This window comes from Erinaceus europaeus, chromosome 17 (assembly GCF_950295315.1).
Source record: "Erinaceus europaeus chromosome 17, mEriEur2.1, whole genome shotgun sequence".
In the NCBI taxonomy this organism is placed as follows: Eukaryota; Metazoa; Chordata; class Mammalia; order Eulipotyphla; family Erinaceidae; genus Erinaceus; species Erinaceus europaeus.
This window is the reverse complement of record NC_080178.1, coordinates 59,644,538-59,670,331: the sequence shown is the minus strand read 5'-3', so window position 1 is coordinate 59,670,331 and position 25,794 is coordinate 59,644,538. Positions and strand designations below refer to the sequence as shown.

At 38.3% G+C, this 25,794-nt stretch overlaps 1 protein-coding gene across 8 annotated transcripts in view; it reads right to left on the bottom strand.

The window, feature by feature from the left end:
* The window catches only part of DLG2 (discs large MAGUK scaffold protein 2), a 1,912,587-nt gene that overhangs the window by 1,111,755 nt on the left and 775,038 nt on the right, over window positions 1-25,794 (bottom strand). Inside the window, exon 1 of one of the 8 annotated variants that reach the window (XM_060176798.1) lies at window positions 17,118-17,378. The exons of the other annotated variants lie outside the window; for them this stretch is intronic. Coding sequence (XP_060032781.1) covers window positions 17,118-17,219 — 102 coding nt within the window. The 5' untranslated portion in view covers window positions 17,220-17,378. Of the gene's footprint in view, window positions 1-17,117; window positions 17,379-25,794 lie in introns of those variants that run through there. 8 annotated transcript variants of the gene reach the window in all.

Here is a 25,794-nt window from a genome sequence, read left to right as displayed (position 1 = left end):
GAAGTCATCTTTCCATTGAAAATACATTACTGAATGCCACAATTTCCCCTTTGCTTTCACAAACTGAAGTTCAGTAAAATTATATGCAACTACAAGTACCCTAAGTAAATTATGATGGTATTCATTATGAAAAGAAAGGCTTTAATGAAAAATGAACAGCCCTTTCCTCTTTGAAATTAACACTTGGTTTCAATCACTAAAATAATCAGATGTAAGGATTATGTAACACATTCATTCAGCAATCACATATTGAGTATGAAGCATGTTGTAAGCACTCTATTAATAGCAATATATTCAACGTTTCAAGTCTTAGACTTTAACACCTTGTAGCATTTACAACTTGGTCACAATTCATTTTTATCATATATAAAAAAGTCCACAACTTCATAGGAGCCGAGAGGTGACATGGTATCCAGAAACATCTTTCATGAGGTAATACAAGTTGAATCCTGAAGAACAAGCAGGGATTAGCCATACGGAATAGTTGATCTCTTTCCTTAGAGAGACCATTATGGAGCAAAAGAAATGTGTAAGAGAATATAATGGTTCATTTATTTTCTTTTTAAAAAACATGTATTTATTCATTCCCTTTTGTTGCCCTTGCTTTATTGTTGTAGTTATTATTGTTGTTGTTATTGATGTTGTTGTTGTTGGATAGGACAGAGAGAAATGGAGAGAGGAGGGGAAGATGGAGGGGGAGCAAAAGAGAGACACCTGCAGACCTGCTTCACCACCTGTGAAGCAATTCCCCTGCTGATGGGGAGCCAGGGGTTTGAACCAGGATCCTTATGCCAGTCCTTGCGCTTTGTGCCACCTGTGCTTAACCCACTGCGCTACCACCCAACTCCCAGTTCATTTATTTTCTATAAAAACTAGTAATATTCTTGGTAGGCATGCAAGTAGAATGTTTAGATGCAATCATTAAACAACAGTACAAATCCTAGATGACTCAGCCAAGAACATTTACACAGAGATTGCCTTTGTAAAGGGGGCATGCAGCCATGCTGAAAGCAAGGCAAAAACTTCAAACTGTTCCATATAGCAGAATTATTCATTTGAACACAAACAACTTGGGTTGGCAAGACAGCAAATTTGGATAGTGTGTTGCCTTGCCATACACACAACCCAGATTTGAACCCAGTCCCCACCACACTGAAGGAAGCTTTAATAGTTCTGTGGTCAGCTATCTAGCTATCTATCAAAAAAGAAGAAAAGAAGAAACTAAAACAATACCATATGAACCACTTCAATAATCTTATCTGATCACATACCAGAATATAATAGGTACACTACAACTTAACATGGTATTTGGTTATATAAAACTAAGCCTATGATATGTTAAAAAAAAAAAGGATATGAAAAACTACCATAATCTATGAGTATGACATCAAAATCTTAAAGTTAACATTCTAGGACTAGTGACAGTCATTTAAGAAAATCTGCTTTGTGCAGAAAATAATCTTGATATAGACCTAGTTTTTAAAAAAAAAACTCAGTCTCTATAAATCTGTTTCATACCATTCTTTGTCTGCTAATTTGCTAAAAATTCATCTGCAGTGAAGATGAAATCGCCACTACTTTTCTAAACTGTTTCAGGATGTTGAGTTGAATGAAACCTGATCAATTAAACATAAAGAATAAAAAGTTACCACTAAATATTATTTAAGTCTAGGTTTTATCTGATATATTTATTCTCTAAAGATGTATGTAAAATATTGGTCATTGAATTTTAGACCAGAAACTATCAAATACTTAGAGAAAAATATTGGTGGAACTCTCATCTAAATCTCAAGGGCATCTTTGATGATACAGACCCAGTTGTAAGGAAGACTAAAACAAAAATAAACCAGTGGAACTACATCAAATTGAAAAGCTTGTGCACAGCAAAAGAAACCATCACCCAAACAAATAGACTCCTTACAGAATGGGAGAAGAACTTTACATGCCATACATCAGACAAGAGGCTAATAATCAAAATATATAAAGAGCTCACCAAACATAGCAACAAAAAAGCAAATGACTCATTTCAAAAGTAAGGAGAGTTTATGATAGATATAGACCAGGGCCCATGAGATAGTGCACATGTGCACATGTATCCATAAGTTAGGGGAAAACATATTCTTTAAAGTAAAAGTGCTCAAAGGTTTTCAGTGACTCAATAAGTGCAGCAAGCAAGTGAAAAACCTAAAAAAAAGACACCATAAAGCACTTAATCAAATAGTTTCTACTTAGATCTCCTTACCCACTTCCTATTTTACTTCCTTCAATCACTCTAAGGCTACCCTTGTCATATAAAGTAAGGACAACAAATGCTGGATAAGGACAAGAGGCCAGCATACTTCAGTGATGGCTCTTTTGATCATTACTAGGCCACCCCATCATCCAGGGCCCTAGTCAGGGCCATAAATCATGGAATGCAAGCTCATAACAACAGGAATGCAGAGGTTACAGTCTTTTGTGCTAAATATGAATAGACATGGGCTCTTGGTCAGAGTGATGGGATTTATAGTCAACATTATTTATATACTTTCCCCATTTTTGGGAGCTACTCTCTGCCCTGATCCAGTTTTCTAGTCCTATTCCCAACTCTGACACTATCTTCACAGACAATACTTTTAGCCTACCTGCATGTTATCTGTGGGGCTCAGGAAAAAATTAGTAAAGTCCTGCGCCCTTTGGAACATACCTAAAATAGACTTCCTAGCTTCTTCCAACATGAAGACCCCAAATATCATCTGCTATACTCTTACCTTTAGGTTCCTGATTATTAAACAATTTGTTCTGGTTTATATCTTAATGCCTTTCAGCCACCAAGTTGCAGATGCTACCATGACAGCAACTTGATTTCCCTGGGCAGATGACCTCACCAATGTGTCCTGCAACCCTGCCTCCCCAGATCCTTACCTACTTGGGAAAGAGAGAAACAGGGTGGGAGTATGGATCCACCTGTCAATACCCATATCCAGTGGAGAAGCAATTATAGAAGCCAACCTCTCACCTTCTGCACCCCATAAAAGTCTTTGGTTCATACTCCCAGAGGGATAAAGAATAGGGAAAGTTCCAATGGAGAGAAAGGTATATGGAACTATGGTGGTGGGAATTGCATGAAACTGTAACTTTCTTATCCCATAATCTTGTTAATCATTATTAAATCACTAATAAAAATATTTTAATCATGAGGCTCCAGAGATCCATGTTCCATCTCCCATACTACCATAAGACAGAGCTGAATTGTGCTCTGGCCTACAGTCTCTGTCTCCTTAAAAATAAAATGAATAAAAATTTTAAAAGAATCTTGTGCCAGCAAGATAACTCACTTGGATAGTGTCCCTGCTTTGTCATGCACCAAAGCTGTACTAGAGGAAACTTTGGTGCTGTGGGATATTCCCCACACTCACTGTTTTTTTTTTTTTTTTTTTTTTTTTTTTTTTTGTCTTTGTCTTTGTCTTTGTCTCTATCTATTTGGAAGAAGTTAGCTTTGAGAGTTGAAGCCTTAGTAATGACAAAAAAAAAAGTTATATACCAATGCTGAATGTTTATTTCAAATTGCAGAACACCTAGCTTTATCACAGAAAAATAATACATTTTCAGTGGTCTTTTCGGTTATTCCTTTCTAAATCCAGACCCTCATGAACAAAATTCTACATGAAAAAAATTCTACATGAACAAAATTCTACATGAGGGTCTGGGAAATATCCCCAAGTTAGCTAGGCCTACAAGTATAGTTATGAAAGCAACACCTAGCCATTCCTCACATTAGTGGAAAATAGTTTCATCTGACACTAAATTTATAGTAATTTTACTCTGCCTTCCTACAACTCTGAAAATCTACCAACTCTCCCCTCTCTAACTAGAGACAAAGATTTTCACTTTTCAAAAATCTATGTGACTCCAATGATCATTGCACATGCAATCTCTTGCTGGGTGTCTTAGCAAAGCATTGCAAGTTTAAATAGCTGATAATGATGCTGTGCATAAAGCTTATCTGACTAGAAGTAGGAAGACACTATTCAGGTCATGAACTTCTAAAGTAGGACAGAAAAGAATAAAAGAGCATCCAGCAGTGTCTTCATCAGCAGTGTCTAGCAATACACTCTGACTTCTATCTACCCCAATAGCCAATGGTCACTGCATTCTACTTCTGTTCTGTTGCTGCCTCATTGAACTTGTACGATGTTACCTGACTTGGAACGCATGTCCTGTGCCCAGGCACTGTGTACATTCAGCCTTCAGGGTTCAATATGGATCATACATACTAATCATGATCATGCAAATAAGTCTTAGGTGCTACACCAATTCTACCTCTTTGTTCATCCCCAGGCCCCATAAATATCTTGCTAAATGATTTGGGACCACTGTTGGTCCCTGCGAATTAAAGTTTAAGGATGAACAGGTAGGGAAAAGAAAGAAGTTTCACAGTCTTCAGGTCAGAAACCTGGATTTAAATTCCTGTGTCACTGCTTCATGATTTGTGATCTTAAGCAAAGCCTAGCATCACTTAGGAAGCATGACTATGAAGAAGGATTTAAAGTACATCCGTTTAGCCCTAGCTAATTATCTTACCCCTTAAATAACATCATGGAAAGACATCACTGGGATATGTGAACATTTCTGGTATGGAGCATTTTAAACACAATGTACATTAGTTTCTTCATCTATAAAATTTCCATTTCATAGAACCATTGTGCTAAGAGATAATAGAAATGCTATCAGAATGTTGCCCGTATGAAAACGGTGGTCGCTGAAGCTGGGAGGTGGTACCGTGTTTGATAAAGAATGAGGGCCCAAGTTCAGTCCCTGGCATCTCATGTGCAAGAATGAGACTCTGATTCCCTCCTTCTTCCTTCTCTCACTGATCAAGAAATAACTCCTCTAAAAAATAGAGTTTGGTGGTGGTTTACCCAGTAGAGCATATGTATTACTAGGACCTAGAATCATGCTCTCAGCCCCCACCTAGGAGAATAGGAGAGGAAATGCTTCATAAGTAGTGGAGCAATGCAGTAGATGTCACTCTTTCTCTGTGTCTATCAAAAAAGTAATAATAATAAAAAAGAATCACTAGAACAATGAAGTCATGTAGGCACTGAGCCCCAGAGGTAACTCTAGTGGAAAAAAAGAAAAGAAAGAAAAATGAGAATCATATTAGATTAAGGTTCCTTCTGGTAAAACCATCTTTAAGTGGTGAGGCCATCCTACCACAAGTAAGTCCCACCCCTAGCCTCTCAATACCTCTGACTACCTCCATCTGAGAATCTTCTGAAATTCAATTTACTATATTACCTTCTGAAGACAAAGATGCAGTATGTACTGCCCTGTCTTCCTATTTCCCTGTGGTTATTTTATTTTCCCTTGAAAACTTTTCAAGATAAAAATTAAAAACCCCAGGGCTCTAGAGGCTGCCTTCTCTGCTTTCTCTTTAGCCCAAATAGGCATCCGGTTTCTACAATAAATGAGATCATTGCATCCTTCCTCATACTTCTGTAGATAAGAACCTGTCAGCATTTTCATTATAAAACCTTCTTCCCTCTGGCTTGAGAAACCAACCATAGGAAATTTTCAGGGGAAATAGCTCCAGCAAAGGGCACTGCACAAAGCTCAAGCACAAGGAGAAATGTTTTCATTTTATAAAACTCAAAGCAAGGTTTCTTTAAGAATTAGACTGAAGAATCCTAAGGAGTGTTCCTTTCTGATGGTCATTTGGCCTTTTAATAAAGCAAATAAGGTTTTCTGGTTTGTAAAACAAAATTTTCTCAGGCAGAAGATGTTAGGAAAGGGGTTATATACTTGAAAACCTTTAGACACCAATAACCTCAGGTAACAACTGCTACAATAGCATAATTGAATCTGTGCTGTCATGGAGAAAGTACTACAGGGTGGGAAGCATCCTCTCTCTGACTCTCTCAAGTGGCAAAATCATGAGTGGGGAGGGTTATGCCAGCTTTACTTCAATGAGAATAAAGTGAGCTATTAATAGTGTGCAATGGGTGACAAATCTTCCTAACAAAGAGATGACACATTGCATACTCAAGAAAGCTGGGTTGCATATAGTTAATAGCTGATATGGTTCACACAATAAAATTTTTTCTTTTCCCATTCATATCTTAGTTGTAAAAGTAAATTAAAGGCACTTTCTGGGCTATTTTATACTATACTAATATAAACAAAATGTGAAATTGAAAGAAACTACCTCTGAAGCGAGAAAGAGAACTAAAGTCAAATTGATGACCACTATCTACCAGACATCATATTAATTGCTTTACTTGGTATAAGAAACCTAATAAATTGGGAGTTGGGTGGTAGCACAGCGGGTTAAGCGCACATGGCATGGAGCGCTAGGACCGGCATCAGAATCCCGGTTCGAGCCCCCGACTCCCCAACTGCAGGGGAGTCGCCTCACAGGCGGTGAAGTAGGTCTGCAGGTGTCTATATCTCTCCCTCTCTGTCTTCCCCTCCTCTCTCCATTTCTCTCTGTCCTATCTAACAATGACGACATCAATAACAACAATAATAACTATAATAAAAAGCATCAAGGGCAACAAAAGGGAAAATAAATTATATCTATCTATCTCTATATATAATAAGTCAATCTTACCTGTTGTCTTCAGAGAGTATCCCAAGGTCACAGAGCTACTAGTTCAGTCATATGACACCTTTCAATATTAAGTTCTACCTGTAGGACCTGCCTTCTTTGGTTATGATGTCCTGCCCCAGAGCACGCCCGGGCTTCAGATTCCCCACTTAGCTTGGTACAGAAAGTGGTATGCAGTACAGTCTGAAACTATGGAGACTGCCTGCTCTCCTTTTAGGCCATCCACTCCCCTTCTCTTTCATCTTTCTTCTTTTCTATTTCCAACCCAGGAGAAGGCATGCCTTTTATAGTACCACACCACTATTTTCTGAGACTTCATTCATGCAATACTAGCAAAGAAAAATGTACACCATTTGTTGTTTCATTTGTTCATGCTCAGTAAACATATGAAAATTTGCACCCTTTTTCAACAAATACTGACTATTTTATATGTAAGATGTAGCATTTTGTTCACTTTTAAGCAAGATACTTCTTCTTCTTCTAGCGTTTTCCCTTCTTCCGTAGCCAGTCAACAGCGTCAGGTTGAGCCTGATGTAAAGTTTCGAGACCTCCTTTGAATCTGGAGAGGTGGCAGTCGTTGACTATGTGGGTCATAGTTTGTCTGTAGCCGCAGGGGCAGTTCGAGTCGTCTCTGGCTCCCCAGCGATGGAACATAGCGGCGCACCGGCCATGGCCTGTTCGATAGCGATTGAGGAGGGCCCAATCATAACGTGCTAGGTCAAAGCCGGGTTGACGCTTGCAGGGGTCTGTGATGAGGTGTTTGTTCTTTACCTCAGCTGACTGCCAACTCTGTTTCCAAGAGTCTGGAACAGAGAAGTTCAGTGTAGGCATAGGGGACCAGATTGGGTGACGAGACGTCAAGCAAGATACTAAATGGGCATGACAGGGCCACCACCACTAAGGAGTTCAAGAGTGTATATGGACAAATAGAAGAAATAAGCAAAATGTTGCACAACTAAGACACAAAGATTAAGTATTAGATGTTAAAACAATCCAGAGGTGATCTAATTCAGAAGATACCGGGGTTATTGGACTTTATGGGCTTTGGAACTTCACCCAGACATGCATGAGTAAAGGCAATTGCTTCTTAATTAATATGAGATAAAGCTAGGGTTTGTCAAAACCCAGAATTATGTGACTCAACGTGCCTTTTTTGTTGGCATGTTTTACTTATTATGTAACATGTATGTCTTCTTACCTTTTGATATTAATGGGTTACTACCAATTTTTATACTATTAAAAAATTTGTAGAAGGACCTTGAACTGTCAAATGTTCTTTGTCAAATGGGGCATAAGCTCTGTATAGTATCGCTGTTTGGGACATTAATCACCTGTTTCACCCATTAGCTCATTTTTCATTTTTCTCTTTCTAGGTCAGATTTACTCTAGTTTCTTTCTTTTCTTTTTTTTTTTTTTTTTGGTGCGAGTTATATAAACATTTGCATTTTGCCTTTTGTAGCACCAAAACATAGTGTTTTTGGTAGGCTAAAGTTTTCCCCATTGACTGATGAGTTAATTCCAGTGTACTTATCTCTAAAACATTGTTCAGGAGAATCAAATATTTCTAGCTTTTCAACAGTTATCAAAGTGGCTTTAGTAAAAGGAGATGCCACATGTCAGACTTCTTGCTAAATATTTTCATATGTGATATATCACTCAGTCCTTACAACAATCCTGTAAGCAAGGTGTTATGTTTTTCTTCTTTTCACAGATAAATGTGTCAGTTTCTCATCTCTCACCTTGATTCTCAGAACTTAGAGTTCCTAGTTAGAGATCTTGGCTTAGGTAAATAATCACTGAATCAGAAATTAGGAGAGCTGGGTCTACCAGTGATGGTTCTGTGACTTCTAATCCTGTGTACCTCTAATCCTGCCTATATTCTTTAGTAGCCTTTTATGTTAAGTCAGAACATGAATGTTGTAGGAAGTGAGGAAGTAAATCAAACTTCTTTGAAACAAACAGATCCAAAGGGTTGTTATAACTGAATAATCTGACCATTTTATTTTGCTTTCAACTTCAGGTTTATACTGAGAAAGATATGTGTAATTCTATTTCTGAAAAATGACTGCTAACATAATGGCACTTATAGTATTATGATATTTGAAAGGACCTTCAGCCAATTTTAAAAATAAGCAGATTCTTGACCTAATATTTGGGGCTCCACTACTTAAGAGTTATGTGGGGTTAGGCAAACTACTAAAGTCCTAAGTATGTCTGTATCCCCACATCTAACTTTGGGACTAGTTTACTCATTTTTTGGGATGCATTGGATCGACCTTCTCGTGGTGCATCCCATGAGTACCCATTTATTGGGGAAACTGACGATCCTTCCTAGCCGACTGAATCCACATGGATCCCAGTCACTTTCAAAGCCAGCAACAAGCAGCTCCTGACAGCTTTCAACCTGATGTTGTTGACTGGCTATGGAAGAAGGGCAAATGCTAGAAGAAGAACTCATTTTTAATGATTATTAAGGAGATTAAGCAAGTTGACATTTGTGATGCATGCAGAAATGGGTACATGTTGGGATAGCAATTAAGGACATGGAACTGTAAAAGCTAATATTTCAACATATCCATTTTGAACACTTGAAATTTTGCATATTGTATGCTTTTAAACTGTAACAAAACAATACAGTTGTGGGACTTCCATTAACTCAGAGTCTACTGGGGTTTTAAAATTCACTAAAAAACTATATTATGAATCCAGAGAGTTAAGGAAATTATTTAAAGCTGCAAGGCATTATTGCAGTGAAAATTTATAGAGCATTTTTTAAAAAAACTAATGTACCAATACTCAGTATCAAAAATCTCAAAATAGTTAAACTACATTTCCTTATAATTTTATTCAGTTTATACAACATATAGTAAATAGTTTCAAATCGAAAAGAGACATTCCCCACAATGTGTATTTTACCTTATTTTTGGTAAAACAATTTTATTTATTTATTTCTTTATCCCCTTTTGTTGCCCATATTGTTTTATTGTTGTAGTTATGATTGCTATTGTTGAATAGGACACAGAGAAATAGAGAGAGGAGGAGAAGACAGGGGGGAGAGAAAGATAGACACCTGCAGACCTGCTTCACTTGTGAAGCGACTCCCCTGCAGATGGAGAGCCAGGGGCTTGAACCTAGATCCTTACGCTGGTCCTTGCACTTTGTGCCACGAGAGCTTAACCTGCTGCGCTACCGCCCGACTCCCTTTAGTAGAAAATTTAATGGAGAAAAAAATTAAATATCCAAAATAAGGATGGTTAAATATCATAACTATTAAGTATGTGTGTCCTAATATGAATTTAAAACTTTAAAAAAGTAAACTTTTGAGGCTGGGCAGTGGCATAGCGGGTTAAGTGCACATATTACCATGCTCAGGGAACCAGGTTCAAGCCCCCAGTACCCAACTGCAGGAAGAAAGCTTCATAAGCAATGAAGAAGTGCTGCAGATATCTCTTTATATCTCTCCCTCCCTATCCCCCTTTTCATCTCAATTTCTCTTTGTCCTGTCAAATTAAATACAATCAAAAAAATCTTTTAAAAGTTAGTGAAAAAAACTAAACACTAAATTATAACAAAAATATTTTTTACAAGTTGTACACAGGTCAAGAAGTTATAACCAACATAATACACCAGATACTAGGGAAACACAATTTTAGCTCTTGCTTTTATTTCTAATCCTCTGAGAAAAGAATATTTTTGCATTTCATTCTAAGTTTTCTTTCTAATTTGCTTCAATAAACATATATTACTTTGAAATTTTAAAAATAACACATCAAAATTGTCAAAAAGTATTCAAATTATTCACATTAGAGAATAACTGTCCTTCCAGTTATAAAATTCTACATCGAACTATATCTATATATCTATTAAAGAGTCTTCTGGGAGCACCATTCTTTTAAAATGATTTTGGCTATGTTTGGTTAAAAAAAAAATCATTAAAAAAAAAAACTATGCCACAGAAACTTTCTGGAATGGATAAAAGGACCTGGGAGAGACTTGGGAAAGGACAGAGTCTGGGAACTGTCCACCAGAGAGGTGCTGACAAGAACTCTGATAAGCAGAGAGAGTAAAAGCGTACTCTGGAGGCTAGTCTTAGTTCACCTCCCATAGTCTTTTCTCTCTTTTTTTTTAATTTATTGTCCTTTCCTCATCATCATGTTCCATTTTAATTGCTTCCCATCATCTTTGCCTTTCTCTTTTGGCCTGATAACTATGGAGATTGAGAAAAATAATATCTGTAAACACCTAAGGTAAATGTTCACTTGAAGGTCAATTATTTTCCCAAATATTCACTTCTTTGCTAAGAAGACTTTCCCTTTAAGTGCTTTTCTTTTTCTATTTTTTTTCCTGTTGTCTTTCATAATTCTATGGGAAAATCACTATGGAATTTAAAAAGAATTTTCTTGGGGCCGGTGGTGGTACACCTAATTAGTGGTGGTACACCTAATGGGGTGCAGATGTTGCAATGCACAAAGACCTGGGTTCAAGCCCCTGGTTCCAACCCGCAAGGGGAAGCTTTGCAAGTGATAAAGCAGTGTTTCAGGTGTCTGTCTTTCTTCCTTTTCTATCACTTCCTTCTCTCTGGATTTCAGGCAGTCTTTATCTGATAAGTAAATAATTAAATAAATATAAATTAAATTTAAAAATTTAAAACAAGTTTCTTTCTAATGGATCATTCTATTACTTTGAGAAATGGGAAGGATTATACAGGATTTAAACAGTTACTGGAAAATAAGTTTCAGGAGTCTACATCAATTTCTATTCTAGCCTATGAAATACAATGTTAAATGTGCCCGATGTGGACTAAGAGCTTAACTGTTTGGATCAGCTAAACCACTAAAACAATAAACAGCTATGAGGAGAGAGGAAGAGAAGCAGAGGTTATCAAATGTATGAACTTTAATAATATTTTCTTTTAAGTTGATAAAACAAATAATTGTAATGATTACATATGTGTGTACTTGTATAATATTAAGGAAAAAACAAATATTCCATCCTTTCTTGTTGTTTTTGTCTTGGAAATTCTGGTAACTAGAAAGAGAAATGGAAGTTCAAGGATGCAACTGCAAGCAACTGTTGTCAAGATACTGGGAAGAGAATAAGGATATAGAATAGGTCATGGAATTATATTCAGAACTTGATTCTCTGCAGGTGAAGAAAACAGAGTTGAGATAAAGTTGGAGACTATTTACAGATTATGACACAAAAACTACTGTGTCGCAATAGTAGTGGGATGGGGGAACTTTTCAGGATATCTATTTCTCTATGGGAATCCCATTCTTATAAAGACAACAACATACAATCTGGGACAAAAAGGGGTTGGTATAACAAGAAAAATATTTTTTATCCTTTACATTTACTTGTTTAATGATTCTATTTTTGGGTTTTTGTTTTTTCGCCTCCAGGGTTATCACTGGCTTTCGGTGCCTGCATTACGAATCCACTGCTCCTGGAGGCTATTTTTTCCCATTTTGTTGCCGTTGTTGTTTATCGTTATTATTATTGTTGGACAGGACAGAGAGAAATCGAGAAAGGAGGGGAAAACAGAGAGGGTGAGAGAAAGAATAGACACCTGTAGACTTGCTTCACCACTTATGAAGCGCCCCCCCTCATGTAGGGACGAGGGGGCTCGAACCGGTATCCCTACACTGGTCTGTTCATGTCATGCCATGTGCGCTTAACCTGCTGCACTACCAACTGGTCCCCAAGAAAAATATTTTTCAAATAATATTTTTCCAAGGGTCTCTAAGGGTTGGGTGAAAATGTAGGTTCTATGCATTTTATGAAAAGCCATAGAATTTCCTTTCTTCAACAAACTTGGAATTCCTAGAAGGAAATGGTATCATGTCTACATTTTTATCACCAGTGCTTTCCCTACAGAAAGACATTTCTGTGCACCGGGATAAGCTTTAGAAAATAAAAATGGAAATGTCTTATGAACTTGTAATACCATTTCTAGGCATTTATCCAAAGGATGTGTAAACACTCACTGAAAAATGATATGTGCACTTCTATGTTCATAGCAGACTTATTTTCAATAGTCAAAACATGGAATCAACATAAATGGTCACTGTCAGATGACTGAATAAAGTTGTTGGATATATATATATATGTATATATATATATATATATTCAACAGAATATTTGTTTATCATTAAAAAGGACAAATTATGCTGGGGGAAATGAAAGTGTTACATGAAATAAGAAAGGAGGGTTGGGAGGACAGCACAGTGGTTATGCTAACTTTTATATCTAAGGCTTCCAGGTTCAGTCCTCAGCATCAACTTAAGCAAGCAATGCTTCAGAGAGTCTCTCTCTCTCTCTCTCCTATTAAAATTAAATAAACAAAATACTAAAGCATTTTAAAAAATAAATAAGAAGAGAAGTGAAAGACAGGCATTAAGTGGTTTCATTAATATGTGGAATATTAATAACTAAAACAAATGAACTATCAAAAACCACTTAATTAGCTCTTAGAATCAGTGAAAACTGGTGGATGCATTGGATCGACCTTCCCGTGGTGTATCCCGTGAGTGCCCATTCATTGGGGAAACTGATGATCCTTCCTAGCCAACTGAATCCACATGGATCCCAGTCACTTTCAAAGCCAGCAACAAGCAGCTCCTGACAGCTTTCAACCTGACGCTGTTGACTGGCTATGGAAGAAGGGCAAAAGCTAGAAGAAGAAGAAGAAGAAGTGAAAACTGGTGTTAATTGGAGGGAATGGAGTGGAGTGGAAGGGATAGAAAGAGTGATAGTTTTGGTGAAACTGTGAGTACAGTTAGCTTTATACACATATACAGGTATAAAGCTATACTTCTGTAAGTACTGTAAACCAGTATTATGTCAGTTTTATAAAGACATTTCCTGTTTATAGACAAATAGTCAAATAACTAAATATAACAAGTAACTAAACTGAATGGCTTCCAGGGTGTAAAAAAAAGGCACTCCCTATAATGACTACTTGATGAAATTCAAATATTTCGGCTTATGACAGGGAAATTCAAGTTATTCTGCACCCTAATAAGAACAATTTAAGTCTTATTGATGCTAACAAGTCTGGTCTGTGTACAACCATGGCTTTAAACTTTGCTGTGCTTTCTGTCAGGAAAAAATATATATATACCTACTCATTCTAATAATCTTATTTTCTTGCTGACTATATTTTATTAAAAGATGGATTTCTGTGTCTCCATAGATTTGTTTTAAAGTACTTAAATTCTACTTTCACTGATGAAAGATTCAAAGTTCGTATTTACATCTTTCCTCAGATCAATATTGCAACTACTATATTCATCTAGCACATCACTTGACTTTGAAGTCCTGAGGTATAAGAACAGTTTGCTACATCTCCAGGACTTATTGATTGTTGAATGAGTATGTGTTAATTGAACAAAACAATTGCTATCAGTTCATCATTAATTCTTTTTTTAAAGAATTTCTTATTATATATATTTTTATTTGTGATTTAATAAAGATCAGCAAGACCCTAGGATAAAAGAGGCACAATTCCATACAACTCCCACTACTAGAGTTCCATATCTCATCCCTTTCATTGGAAATTTCCCTATTCTTTGTCCCTTTGGGAGTATGGACCAAAGATCTCTATGGGGTGCAGAAAGCGGAATGTCTGGCTTCTGTGATTCTGCTTCTCTGCTGGACATGGGCACTGACAGGGAACTCATACCCCTTGTCTGTTTCTTTTCTTTTCTTTTTTTTTTTTTGGTGGGGGGAATTTACATTTTTAACTTTTTATCTATAAAAAGGAAACATTGACAAAACCATAGGATAAGAGGGGTACAACTTCGCACAATTCCCACCACCACACCTCCATATCCCATCCCCTCCCCTGATAGATTTCCTTATAAATCCATTTTTTGTGAATATTTTATCAATAAATGAGTGGTTCCAACATTTTATATAGACACTTAATATGCAAGAAGGTAACTTCATGAGAAATAATGAACAATATCATAGCAAAGGTGTTAATTTATCAAATAACTAGTAGTCAAAGAAGTTGTAAAAGTGTTGAGTTCCCCACAATGAAGCTGTCAGAATAATAATATGTAAATAGCTTTTATGAATGCATATGTGCTAGGCGCTGAATGGGTCTCATTTAAATTGTGCTTCTTGCAATGGTGTGGTAATAAGTAATGCATCTGTTTTTATTTATTGTGACCATTGTACTTGGGAGGATATTGATGCTTAGAGAAATAATATACCAGGTAAGAGGTAACTTAGTTATGTATCACAGACTGTATGGCATGCATGTTTTCCACAGTACATTCCCTTGGCATCTGTCAGGTTGTGCTGAAGAATTTTGCTAGAGAAAGGCCAGACTAGAAAGGCTTTATTATTGTTTCTATAACTGAGATTCTAAAATGGGAGTCTTACATCTTTCAATCTATATAACCAACTGTTGAATATGGTTATACTTACATTACTATTATTTTCCCTGCATAGGGATTTAAAGAAGTATTTTGTTAAAATATTTGTCAAAGTAGAATGATATTGGCCCTCTAAACATACCATTATATTTCATGGAGACATTTATTTTTACAAGAACAACATTTCCCAACACATAAAATTTAGGTGTTCCATTCTATTGAAATTGTTCTCATGCCAAACCAGAACAATCAAATGCAGAAAACTTAAAGGAGGTAAACTAGTATAAATTAAAGATAATTATAATTATACCAGTTCACTCAGTATGATCTGGAGAACTAAATAGCACACACATACACACTTTGAAAGTAAGTTTTAAGCATTGAATGCATATTCAATAACATTCTCTTTATCAATAGCTTGTCTTATTTGATTATTAGCTTGTTTAACTTCCCTTAATACATAATTCACCTTTGTTAATAGTAATTTAGCACTGCAAAGCAATTCTAACTTTGTGGGAATGAATTTTAAACAATATTCATTGCTGTAAATCCAAAGAGAAGAATGAGTGGGTAGAAACACAGAAGGGGAAAAGCTGTGTGGAGAGAGATGGCAGCAAGTGAGGTATTGGTGTTACTCATTCACATACAGTTTCCTAACATCAAGGGGTACACAGACCTTCAACAATCCTAAAACCTTTTCAGAGGCATCAGAAGGAGCATTTAGCTACTCTGAGTATAGTCAATATATAGTCTTTAAATAATCCACAGACACAACCAATCATAACGAGCAAACAATCAAACAACACAAAACAAAACACAAATCACTGGCAGAAAGTTTTCAATTAAATGGTTTTTGAAAGGCATCTTTGGAAAATGTTAGAACTGTGAAGTTGGACAATCTCATTTGACCTTATTATTTTATAGACTAAGACCCACGACTCTGAAATGAGAGGAGATTCTCAAGGCATAGCCAGTATAGAACTCAAAATTTTAACTCCCAATTTTTCCATTTAACCTATACTTCCCCTGAGCACTATCTATGAAGCAGAACGTGTATATTTCATTAACTCTACTGCCTAAGGTACTTGGCAGCTAAACATGCACTTTCATAAATTGGTAAAAATCTCATGGGCCTCATTGTTCTAAAATATAACATCAGCTATTGGATTAGACAGCTGGAAAGCCTTTCAAGAGTCACCTTAGTGGTCACAAAAATGTTTTATACAAAAAGGCTAGAGCAACCCTTCCCCCAGCTTTTCACAGTGAAAAGAAGGCAAGTTCTCAGTAGTTTGGCAACAAGAACTCAACCACTCATGAGCTTAAAACTGCTCAAGCACCAAGTTCTATGCTTTTTTTTTTTTTTTTTTTTTTTTTTGCAGAGTCCTTCATGGAGAGCACCAAAAAAGTTTCAGACTAGGAACAGTAAATGGTAACCTGCTTCAAAAGCCTTCAAACCTCATTTCTCTGGGAACACGAATCATCACCTTTACAAAAATCTAGTTAGTTCTTCATTAGAAACTTTACTGAGTAACTGCACCAGCTCTTCAGAAAATTTACAAGTGTTGATTAGAAGCAGTGTATAAGCTCAAAGAAAAATACACAAATGGGGGCAGTATATATCCAGTTCCAGATTTTCTGTCTAAAGAATGAAAAGTTGTTCAGTTTTTAAAATGCCAAACTGTTGTGCTTAATTTTTTATCTCCAGTGCATCCAGCAACCAGGGGAACCCTGATTGGGGGTCCTGTGACCAGGGCTCCAGTCTGTGGTTTCCGGTAGTGATTTCAGGAGCCTGCAAATGACCCTGCAGAAGCCTAGTCACCAACTAAAAGTACCAGATTCCGAGCAGAAGCCACTCCAAGAGCCCCCTTTTGCACGGTGCATCTGAGCTTGGAGTCTCTGTTCCTCAGAGACCAGGGTCCTATCACCACTTAGTTATTAACCGGCAATGGGACTGGGACGCCCGAAAATCAGGGCGCTTTTTGGGCCACGATCCCGATCCCAGCTGACTCGAGAGGACAGAGCAAGACCGAGCTTCCTTCACTCTCACAACAGGCAGACACAGAAAGAAACAACAAAAGCAATTATCGTCGCACCCCCATCCCCCCAAACCCGCGGCAAACAAGCAAAAGACATAAACCTCCTACCTTGCATCCAAACATCAAAGATAAAGTGTTGTTGGTGCAAGCAACTTTGCAGTGGCAAATCATTGGTGTAAAACAGTCAGAGTCCTTAACAACAGGGGACATTCCTTCTGGGCTGCGGCAGTGGCAGCTCGTTGGGGGACCCGACCGCGACACTGGCCAGGCACATGGAGCTGAGGTCGCCTAGACCACGCGGCTGTGAGCGCGGCCCCCTGCGCCCTGCGCGGCCATCCCGGCGCCAAGGAGCGCGGCCCCGGGTACCAGCGCACAGAACCCTGCCGGGGGCAACCCCACGCCCCTATGGCGAAGCTAGGGGCTGTCAATTTTAACAAATGCGGAATGAAACAGAAGAAGCCAAGGCAGCCTGGTGCTTAGAGGAGGGTGCAGAGGAGGTGGGGCAGTGTTCGCGTGGAAAGGCTGAGCCCGCCCACTCGCCCCAGTCACACAAGATTGTCATGCAAGCTGGAGGGGGCTGAAATGGTTCTCCCCGAAGGGAAAGAATACTGCAGCTCCTGATTTGGTAAAAAGCCAGTTGTTTGATGCAATCAAAGTCCTGGTGGGGAGCATCTGCCCGGTAGTGGGGGTGGGGTGGAGCTGCGATGACAGGGGAGCCCGCCCGCGCTCAGGCTTCCTAGTGGTCCCTGGGCTGGGAGACAACTGGAGCTCCGGCTCCAAGCTTGGCTCCCACAGCCGCTGCCACTGGGGTGCAGGCACCGCGGAGGCCAGTTTTCCCAAAAGAAGGCCCAATGCCAAGAGCGTCCTTTATGCCCACGACCAATTGGCGAGCCTGGATTGATGGTTCGCTGGGTGCCTGGGGCGAAGGGGGTCTGGGGACCCTGTGGCCCACACCGCGATGCCTTGGACTTCTGGGTCAGCAGGGCAACTGCGTCCCCGTGGGAGGATCCGCCTCAGAACCCTGCCTCTGACACATATTTCAGACTCAAAAAGGCGAGTCCGCCTCCTCCCCACCTGATGTCTCAGAAGCTCCAAAGAGCCCCAGAAGTATTTATATTGTTCCGGAAGTGTGAGTGACAAGAGGGGTTGATTCTTCCTTTTTATTTATTTATTATTTCCTTTTTAAAGTGAGGCTGCCAGAACTGCAAAAGATAATATCTCTCTCCTCCCCTCTCTCAGAGAGAGGGCATGTGTAGGTGGGTGAGGGCGGATGTGTGCAAACCTGCTTATTGAAGGCAAAACCAAACAAACACAGCGATCCTGTGCAGAGCAGGACCTGGTAAAGTCAACACTCTTCAGTTACCACCGCAGCAGTCCCATTTCTAAGCCTCACTGATAGTTAACTGAAAAAGAACAGTATCTCAGTATTTAAAGTAAGAAGCTAGCTCTCTGTAACGCCCAGCCTTTATTTGCTTCTCTGTAAAATGGGGCTGTGAACTAGACATTGTCTTGAAGACAGAAGAGGGTCAGGAGCATAATCCTGTGATAATTTCTGGCACAGAGTTGCTCTCTTATCTTAGCCTAAGGGGTAGATGTTAAGACAATATACTCCCCTCCAACCCCCAGAGGAAATGGAGGACCTAAGGTTAAATGATTTGTCCATGTCACAAAGAACCATTATGGTGAGGTTCAAAGAAAATTGACGCAAGACAAATTATAAAATCATGATTGCAGAAGGAAACACACAGTCCATAATTCAAAGTCTCTGGGTTTATTTTAAAATTAGGGTCCATAACACTGAGTGCTGTTGTTCAAAAGCTCTTTCCAACTGGGCAGTGAACTCAGGTAGGACTTCAAAATGTAGCAACAATGTTTTATCAACATGCTTAGCAAAGTTTTCTGGAACCATGCACCAGCTGGTGTAGACTGACCAGACCACTTGTCCTTTAAGTTAGCAGCCTGATACCATTTGAGCCTCCTTACACAGTTCCAATAAGAATACAAATCCTTGAAAACTGTCAAATCAGATACAGTAGTGTAGTGTTCTGTAGATTTCTACAAGCTCATGTCCAAAGTACCCCAGATGCCAGTCCCAAGTTAATGAAAACCAAATCTGATATGACAGAATCCCCTGGGGTACTTGTTAAAAACATTTTCAGGTCCAACCCTACATTTTTATTCCATAGACTAGAGGGCAGTCAGGGATGTACATTTCTAATCAGCTCACTTTTGAGAAAAATGTGGATTTTGCCCACAAAGTTAATTTTTTTAGTTTCTTTTTTTATTATTTTATTTATTTGTTCCCTTTTGTTTCTCTTGTTGTTTTATTGTTGTAGTTATTATTATTGTTGTTATTGATGTCATCATTGTTGGATAGGACAGACAGAAATGGAGAGAGGAGGAGAAGACAGAGGGGGAGAGAAAGATAGCAACTGCAGACCTGCTTCACCGCCTGTGAAATGACTCCCCTGCAGGTGGGGAGCCGGGGGCTCGAACTGGGATCCTTATGCGGGTCCTTGCACTTTGTGCCACCTGCATTTAACCCACTGTGCTACCACCTGACTCCCAAAGTTAAATCTTTTATGGATGGAAACTCAATGTCGAACAAAGTATGAGCAGATGCCAGTACGTAAAAGGCAGTCAAAATGAAGGTAAGCCTCTTTCTAATGGAGGGCAGTTATGCTGCAGGCTTTAGGGTTCTTACACTAAGCGCTCAAGACTTTACTAACCTGGTCGATTTCTCCATTAGGAATCAGGGTTGATCTAATCAGTGTGTATATATGGCTGCTGGGGTTCAGGCTGTCTAATCTATATATGCTTCAACATAATAGGTCACATGTGAGGAGCAGAATGCTGGCTCAGAGTCTACTGAGGAACCATAAAATTACATTCACAGATGAAGTGTATCCCTTAGCATTTTATCACTTTATGTTAGCATAAAATGTGTGAGTACTTCCACCTACAGAGTATCTATAATTAAGGCTGTTTTTCCAAAGGAGAATGCATTCGTTAAGAGTTGTACAATATTGCCCTTATTCATTAACTTATAATTTGGATTTCAAACACTCCAAAAGTATTGTATGCTCTATATAGTGATGTTCCAATAATATCTAACACAGTCCTTCCCTAATGAATTACCCAAGCTAAGGATGACCTCCTATTCTAGGGCAGCATTAAAGGCTGTACAAGTTATTTCCCATTTTACAGTTTGTGCTGACTTAGACTGATAGACAGGTGACAAAAAATTATTTAGCTTTATTTTTGTGATCTTTTATCGCTGGACTCCATTAACTATTTCTCTCTTTCTCACCTTTTCTCCTTTCTTGTCCCCCCCCCCCCCACACACAGAGGGCCCTACATGTGTATGTGTGTATGATATCTGTTCAAAAGCATAAGCATATAAGAAAAAATTTTTTTTGATACTTTCAATAATGGCTCAGATGAGAATGGGGGGGTGTGGCTAAGGGGAGTGTAAGAGAGGAATGTGGTTTCCATGACAATGCATTCTATAGTTACTGCAAGAAACCACTGGTTTAAAAAAAAAGTATCACTGTCAAGATATGAACACACCGCCTTCTTGATCTGAGAAACACTAGTTTGGGAGTCAACTGCTTGAGGATGAGCTGCAGAATTTTTTTTGGAGGAGATATTACTAGGAAATATCATTTTTACAATAATGAATTTATTTTAATAGTCAAAATAACTACCTTTGATTAGACATCTCAATAACTGTAGCATTTATAGTACATCTTAATAATAATCTCCTTTGCAAAACAATACATGACAACTACATACTATTAAGTATTTTTCCTAATGACAACCTTCCTCAATATGGACTCATGTTCACAAAAAAAAAAAACCTTAATTTTATTCATTTATTTTCCCTTTTGTTGCCCTTGTTGTCTTCTTACTATTTTTGTAGTTATTATTGTTGTTTTTGATGTTGTAGTTGTTAGATAGGACAGACAGAAATGGAGAGAGGAGGGGAAGACAAAGACTGGGAGAGAAAGACAGACACCTGCAGACCTGCTTCACCGCCTGTGGAACAACTCCTCTGCAGGTGGGGAGCCAGCGGCTTGAACCAGGATCCTTCTGCCGGTCCTTGTGCTTTGCGCCATGTGGGCTTAACCCACTGCACTACTGTCCGACTCCCAGGATTTTATAATAAATGTGGTCGGAGCTAAATTTTAATCTTTTATTTACTATTGCTGTTATAATTCCTAATCAGAAATTGGGGGAAGGTAGGAGAAATTAACTATCTACTTATTGTTTTCCTTTATATGCTTATTCCTTCATGGCAATTTTTAAATAAAAGTGTCTGGATGGAAAGGAAAAAAGGAACATTAGGTGCCGGGAGCCATGATGTTACCTCCTACTGGCTATGTAATTTTGGGCCAGCTACTCAATGACTCTGAGCCTTAGATTCCTTGTCTATCATGATGAAATTGGCATATTAGAGCATTTGTAAGTTTATTTCCTGTGTCAAAGTCTTCTGAGTGGTCTTTAAATATAGGATCTTAAAAATATAACTTTTAGCCTTTAGGATCATTATTAGTCAATAATTTGTTTGGCTTTATATGTTAACTCTCTTTTCAGTGACCAAGTTCCAGATGCTAGCATGATGCCAACCAGACTTCCCTGGACAGACGACCCCACCAATGTGTCCTGGAGCTCAGCTTCCCTAGAACCCCACTCCACTAGGGAAAGAGAGAAGCAGGTTGGAAGTATGGATCGACCTGCCAATGCCCATGTTCAGCGGGGAAGCAATTACAGAAGCCAGACCTCCCACCTTCTGCATCCCACAATGACCTTGGGTCCATACTCCCAGAGGGATAAAGAATAGGAAAGCTATCAAGGGAGGGGATGGGATACAGAGTTCTGGTGGTGGGAATTGTGTGGAGTTGTACCTCTCTTATCCTATGGTTTTGTGAGTGTTTCCTTTTTATAAATAAAATATAAAGTAAAGGATATGTATAATCTGTTATGTGTGCTTTAAGTGCAACAGAGTGTAGTATCAGATCCTGGTCTTGAATGTCAGTTATGAACATCTCTTTCTAACTTCCACTCAGTGACACTATGTCAACACCTCGGAATAAACCATGAAGAAAGTCTTGATAAGGCATAAATTAGTAAGCACAATGGTCCAAGACTTTTGACAATTATTGATTTATTCATTCATTTATTTTTTTATTGCCACAAGGGTTATTGCTGGGGCTTGGTTCCTGCACTACAAACCCACTGCTCCCAGTGGTCATTACTCCTTTTTTTTTTCTCTCCCCCTTATTTATTAGATAAAACAGGCAGAATTTGAGAGAGGAAGAAGAGAAAAAGGAAAAGAGAGATACTTGCAGACCTACTTAGCCATTTTTGAACCTCCCCCCTGCAGGTAAAGAGCATGGACTCAAATTCAGGTCCCTGCACATGGTAACATAGCCATTCAATCAGGTGCACCACCATGTGATCCCTAAGGCTTTTTCTTTGGAGAAATAGTGACTAGTAGATCACTCCTCCCAGCACTTAATCTACATTAACATGTTTTTTTCACCAATAATACTGTGTTACTAAAAAAAAAGGAAACTGGAATACAAAAAAGATTTAAGGAACTCACCAAAACTTGTACACTAGTTAGCAAAAGGAATCAACTAACAAAATATCTTAATGTTGTTCAAACAAGAATGATGTAGATGATTTCCTCCTCATATTAGATGTTCCTCCTAGCTTGACTGTGACTCTATGTGACTCTAGCCCATGTGTGTTCATGAATGAGAAAGTATTCTCTATCAAGAACACTGTATTCTCATAGCAGATAGAAAGATAATCACTAGTTGATTGTGGCTCTTAACATTTCTGTTCAATTTCTAAAAAGCAACTTCTTTTCTACATCTTATTAATGAAAGCACGTTACATATCCAATCCTAGTGCTAATAGGGTAAGGGAAGACAATCCTTCCACACAAAGGAAATGAAGGATGTTGGTAACGAAAACATACAACTACATTAATGGGTAACAGTATTAGGAGTTGAATCCAAGCAATCTTACATAAGGATCCAAGTTCTGAACAAGCAGGTCACACTAAATGTCATCTAGAACTAACACATTTCAAGTTTTCACTTAATTTCTGTAACAGGAGATACTGTTTAGTAACTCTTTAAGGGAAGTCTTCTCTGAGGATCCTATGAGGAAATCATAACAACTTTACAGCCAATCAGACACATTAAGTTTTGCCACCAACAGTTATGTGATTTCACCCTTTGTAGTTCTTTCCCTGCCCTCCCTTTCATTGCAAATTGAAGTCTATTTGTCCTTATTTAACCTTAAGAGACAAGGTTTCATACAGTTAAGTCATCAATAACTTACGGAACATGAACTGTGTGGGGTTGAGTGGTGGCACACCTGGATGAATGCTCATGTTACAATGAGCAAGGACCCGGGTTCGAGCACCTGGATCCCACTGCAGGGGGAAACCTTTGGGAGTGGTGAAGCAGTGCTACAGGTCTCCCCCTTTTTCCTCCCCCCCTCTTGGTTTTTGCATGTCTTTATCCAGTGAATCAAGATTTAAAAAATTGGAATATGAACTGTGATCCTTAGGACCTACAGCACAGAGGTATATGAAAATGCTTTTTGCTATCAATGAATCTGCAAACTAATTGAAGACATTGTGAAATAAAAGTTTATGGTAGTTCTTCTTACCAATAGTAAATATATATATATATATATATATATATATATATATTTAAGTACTATTAAAGTTACTTTAAGCCTGTAAGAATGCTTAACCAATTAAGTCAACTTCTCTCAGCTACATACCATTTTATGGTCTATAAATGGGAATACTATAAGATTGCTATAGAGCATACAATATATTTCAAATTGTGTGTCACTTATCTGGCTTGTATTAGGCATTTAGTAAATCTGATAAGCTTCATGTTAATGTCCTGACTTTTTTTTTCAAGTTTCAGTTAACTAGAAAAAACAAAGTTACTAGATTCTAGATTTATAATCTCTCTATACTGAAACTCTAGCTCTAAACTTTCTTCAGAAAGTTTACTCTCCCAACTACCTTTCAGACCTCTTCTCTCATCACTCACGTCCCTCCTACTGAGGAACACGAAAATCCAATGAATCAGGGAAACTGGTTCTAATAACTACAATGCTCTCTCTGAGATTTCTGACTCTGTATTCTCAATACTGTCCACTCTCACTTTCTTTCACCTGCCTCCAGTCCTGATTGGATCAATCACACGTAGTGATAGATTGGTTGCCATTTATTTGAATCATACTTGGTATGGATGCCTAATTTTTATTTAAAACCATATTTGAGTTATTTGTATTTAGGAATAATTATGCACTAAAGGAAAGAACAAACACATGTATGAGTTAAGTCTGGATTTCCACAGTTCCCACTTAGGTCTAGGTGTCATAGTATAGGTCATTGTCTTAATCCAGCCCTCATATCTCTACCTCCTACTTGGAAAGAGCACACTCTCCACTGAGGAAATGCCAGCTCATTGATTCAGAATAAGTTTTGATATTTTGTTTGAATAGTGAGTGTTCTAAATAATGATTATACTGTTGCAGGTAGGCAAGGGAAGTTATGTCTATAAAAAAGTGACACTTTTTTTTTGGTGATCACCAAGGCTTCTCTGTTCTAGGCTGACTTTTTAAGAAAAAAAAATGACAGAGAGACAGAGGGAAAGAATGATATGATGACACTGGAGCTCCCTCCAATGCAATAGGGCCGGCTTGAACTTAGGTTTTGTGTATAACAAAATCGGTCTATTGCCATGTGATCTATCTTGCCAGCCTAAAACGTGATATCTTTTATCACCCATATTTCCAAGTTGTAAAATCAAGTCTAAGGGGTCAAGTGAGGGTTTGCCTGGTAGAACACACATACACACATTACTATGTGCAAGCAAAGTCCCTGGTCCCCATTTCCAAAGGGTAACTGTCATGAAAGGCAGAGCAGCATTGCAAATGCCTCTTTCTCTCTCTCTTCTTTTCTCTTTCCCTCACAATCTCTCATCCTCTATCAAAAAGCCCTAAAATGGCCACTGGAAGCAGTGGAATCATGCAGTCACTGAGACCCAGCGACAAATCTTAGCAAAAAAAGAAAGAAAGAAAAAAGAAGAAAAAAGAAAAATAAGGGGGGCAGAGAAAAGGAAAGGAAAAGCAACACAATTCTAAAATATCACCTTCTAGACCACCTTGAGAATTTCTTCATAGGAAACTCAAGTGGAAAATAACTGTAAAGTCGTGTTCGCCCAATTTAATTTTAGTGATGAAAGAATAGTTTGGGCCCTTGGATTCTAGTCCTAAGTATAAAGCTTAACACATAAGTTTGCGTTAGTCAATTTATCTCTTTGACAGTTCATTTTCTTGTCCACTAAAATGTGGTGTTGGGGCTGAATCGAGCTGGTAGAGCACTTTACAACACACAAGGAACTGGCTTCAAGTCCCTAGTCACTACACAGAAGTTGTGGAAAAGGACAAACAAGAAGTCTGCTTGAAGGAGTGGGGATTACAGCAAAAATAGGAAGGAGCTCTTGTTAAATACTTACGCTTAAGGTCAAGGAGATGGCATAAAGGTTATACAAAAAACTTTCATGCCTGAGGCTCTGAGGTTCCAGGTTCAACCCCTGGCACCACTATAAGTCAGAACTGAGCAGTGCTCTGGTAAAATAATTTTATACCTATGTCACAGGATTAACTAACTTGCCATGTGTGAATGTACATATCAAAATGCTTGTCATAATATAATGATGGTATGCCTAATGATAGTATT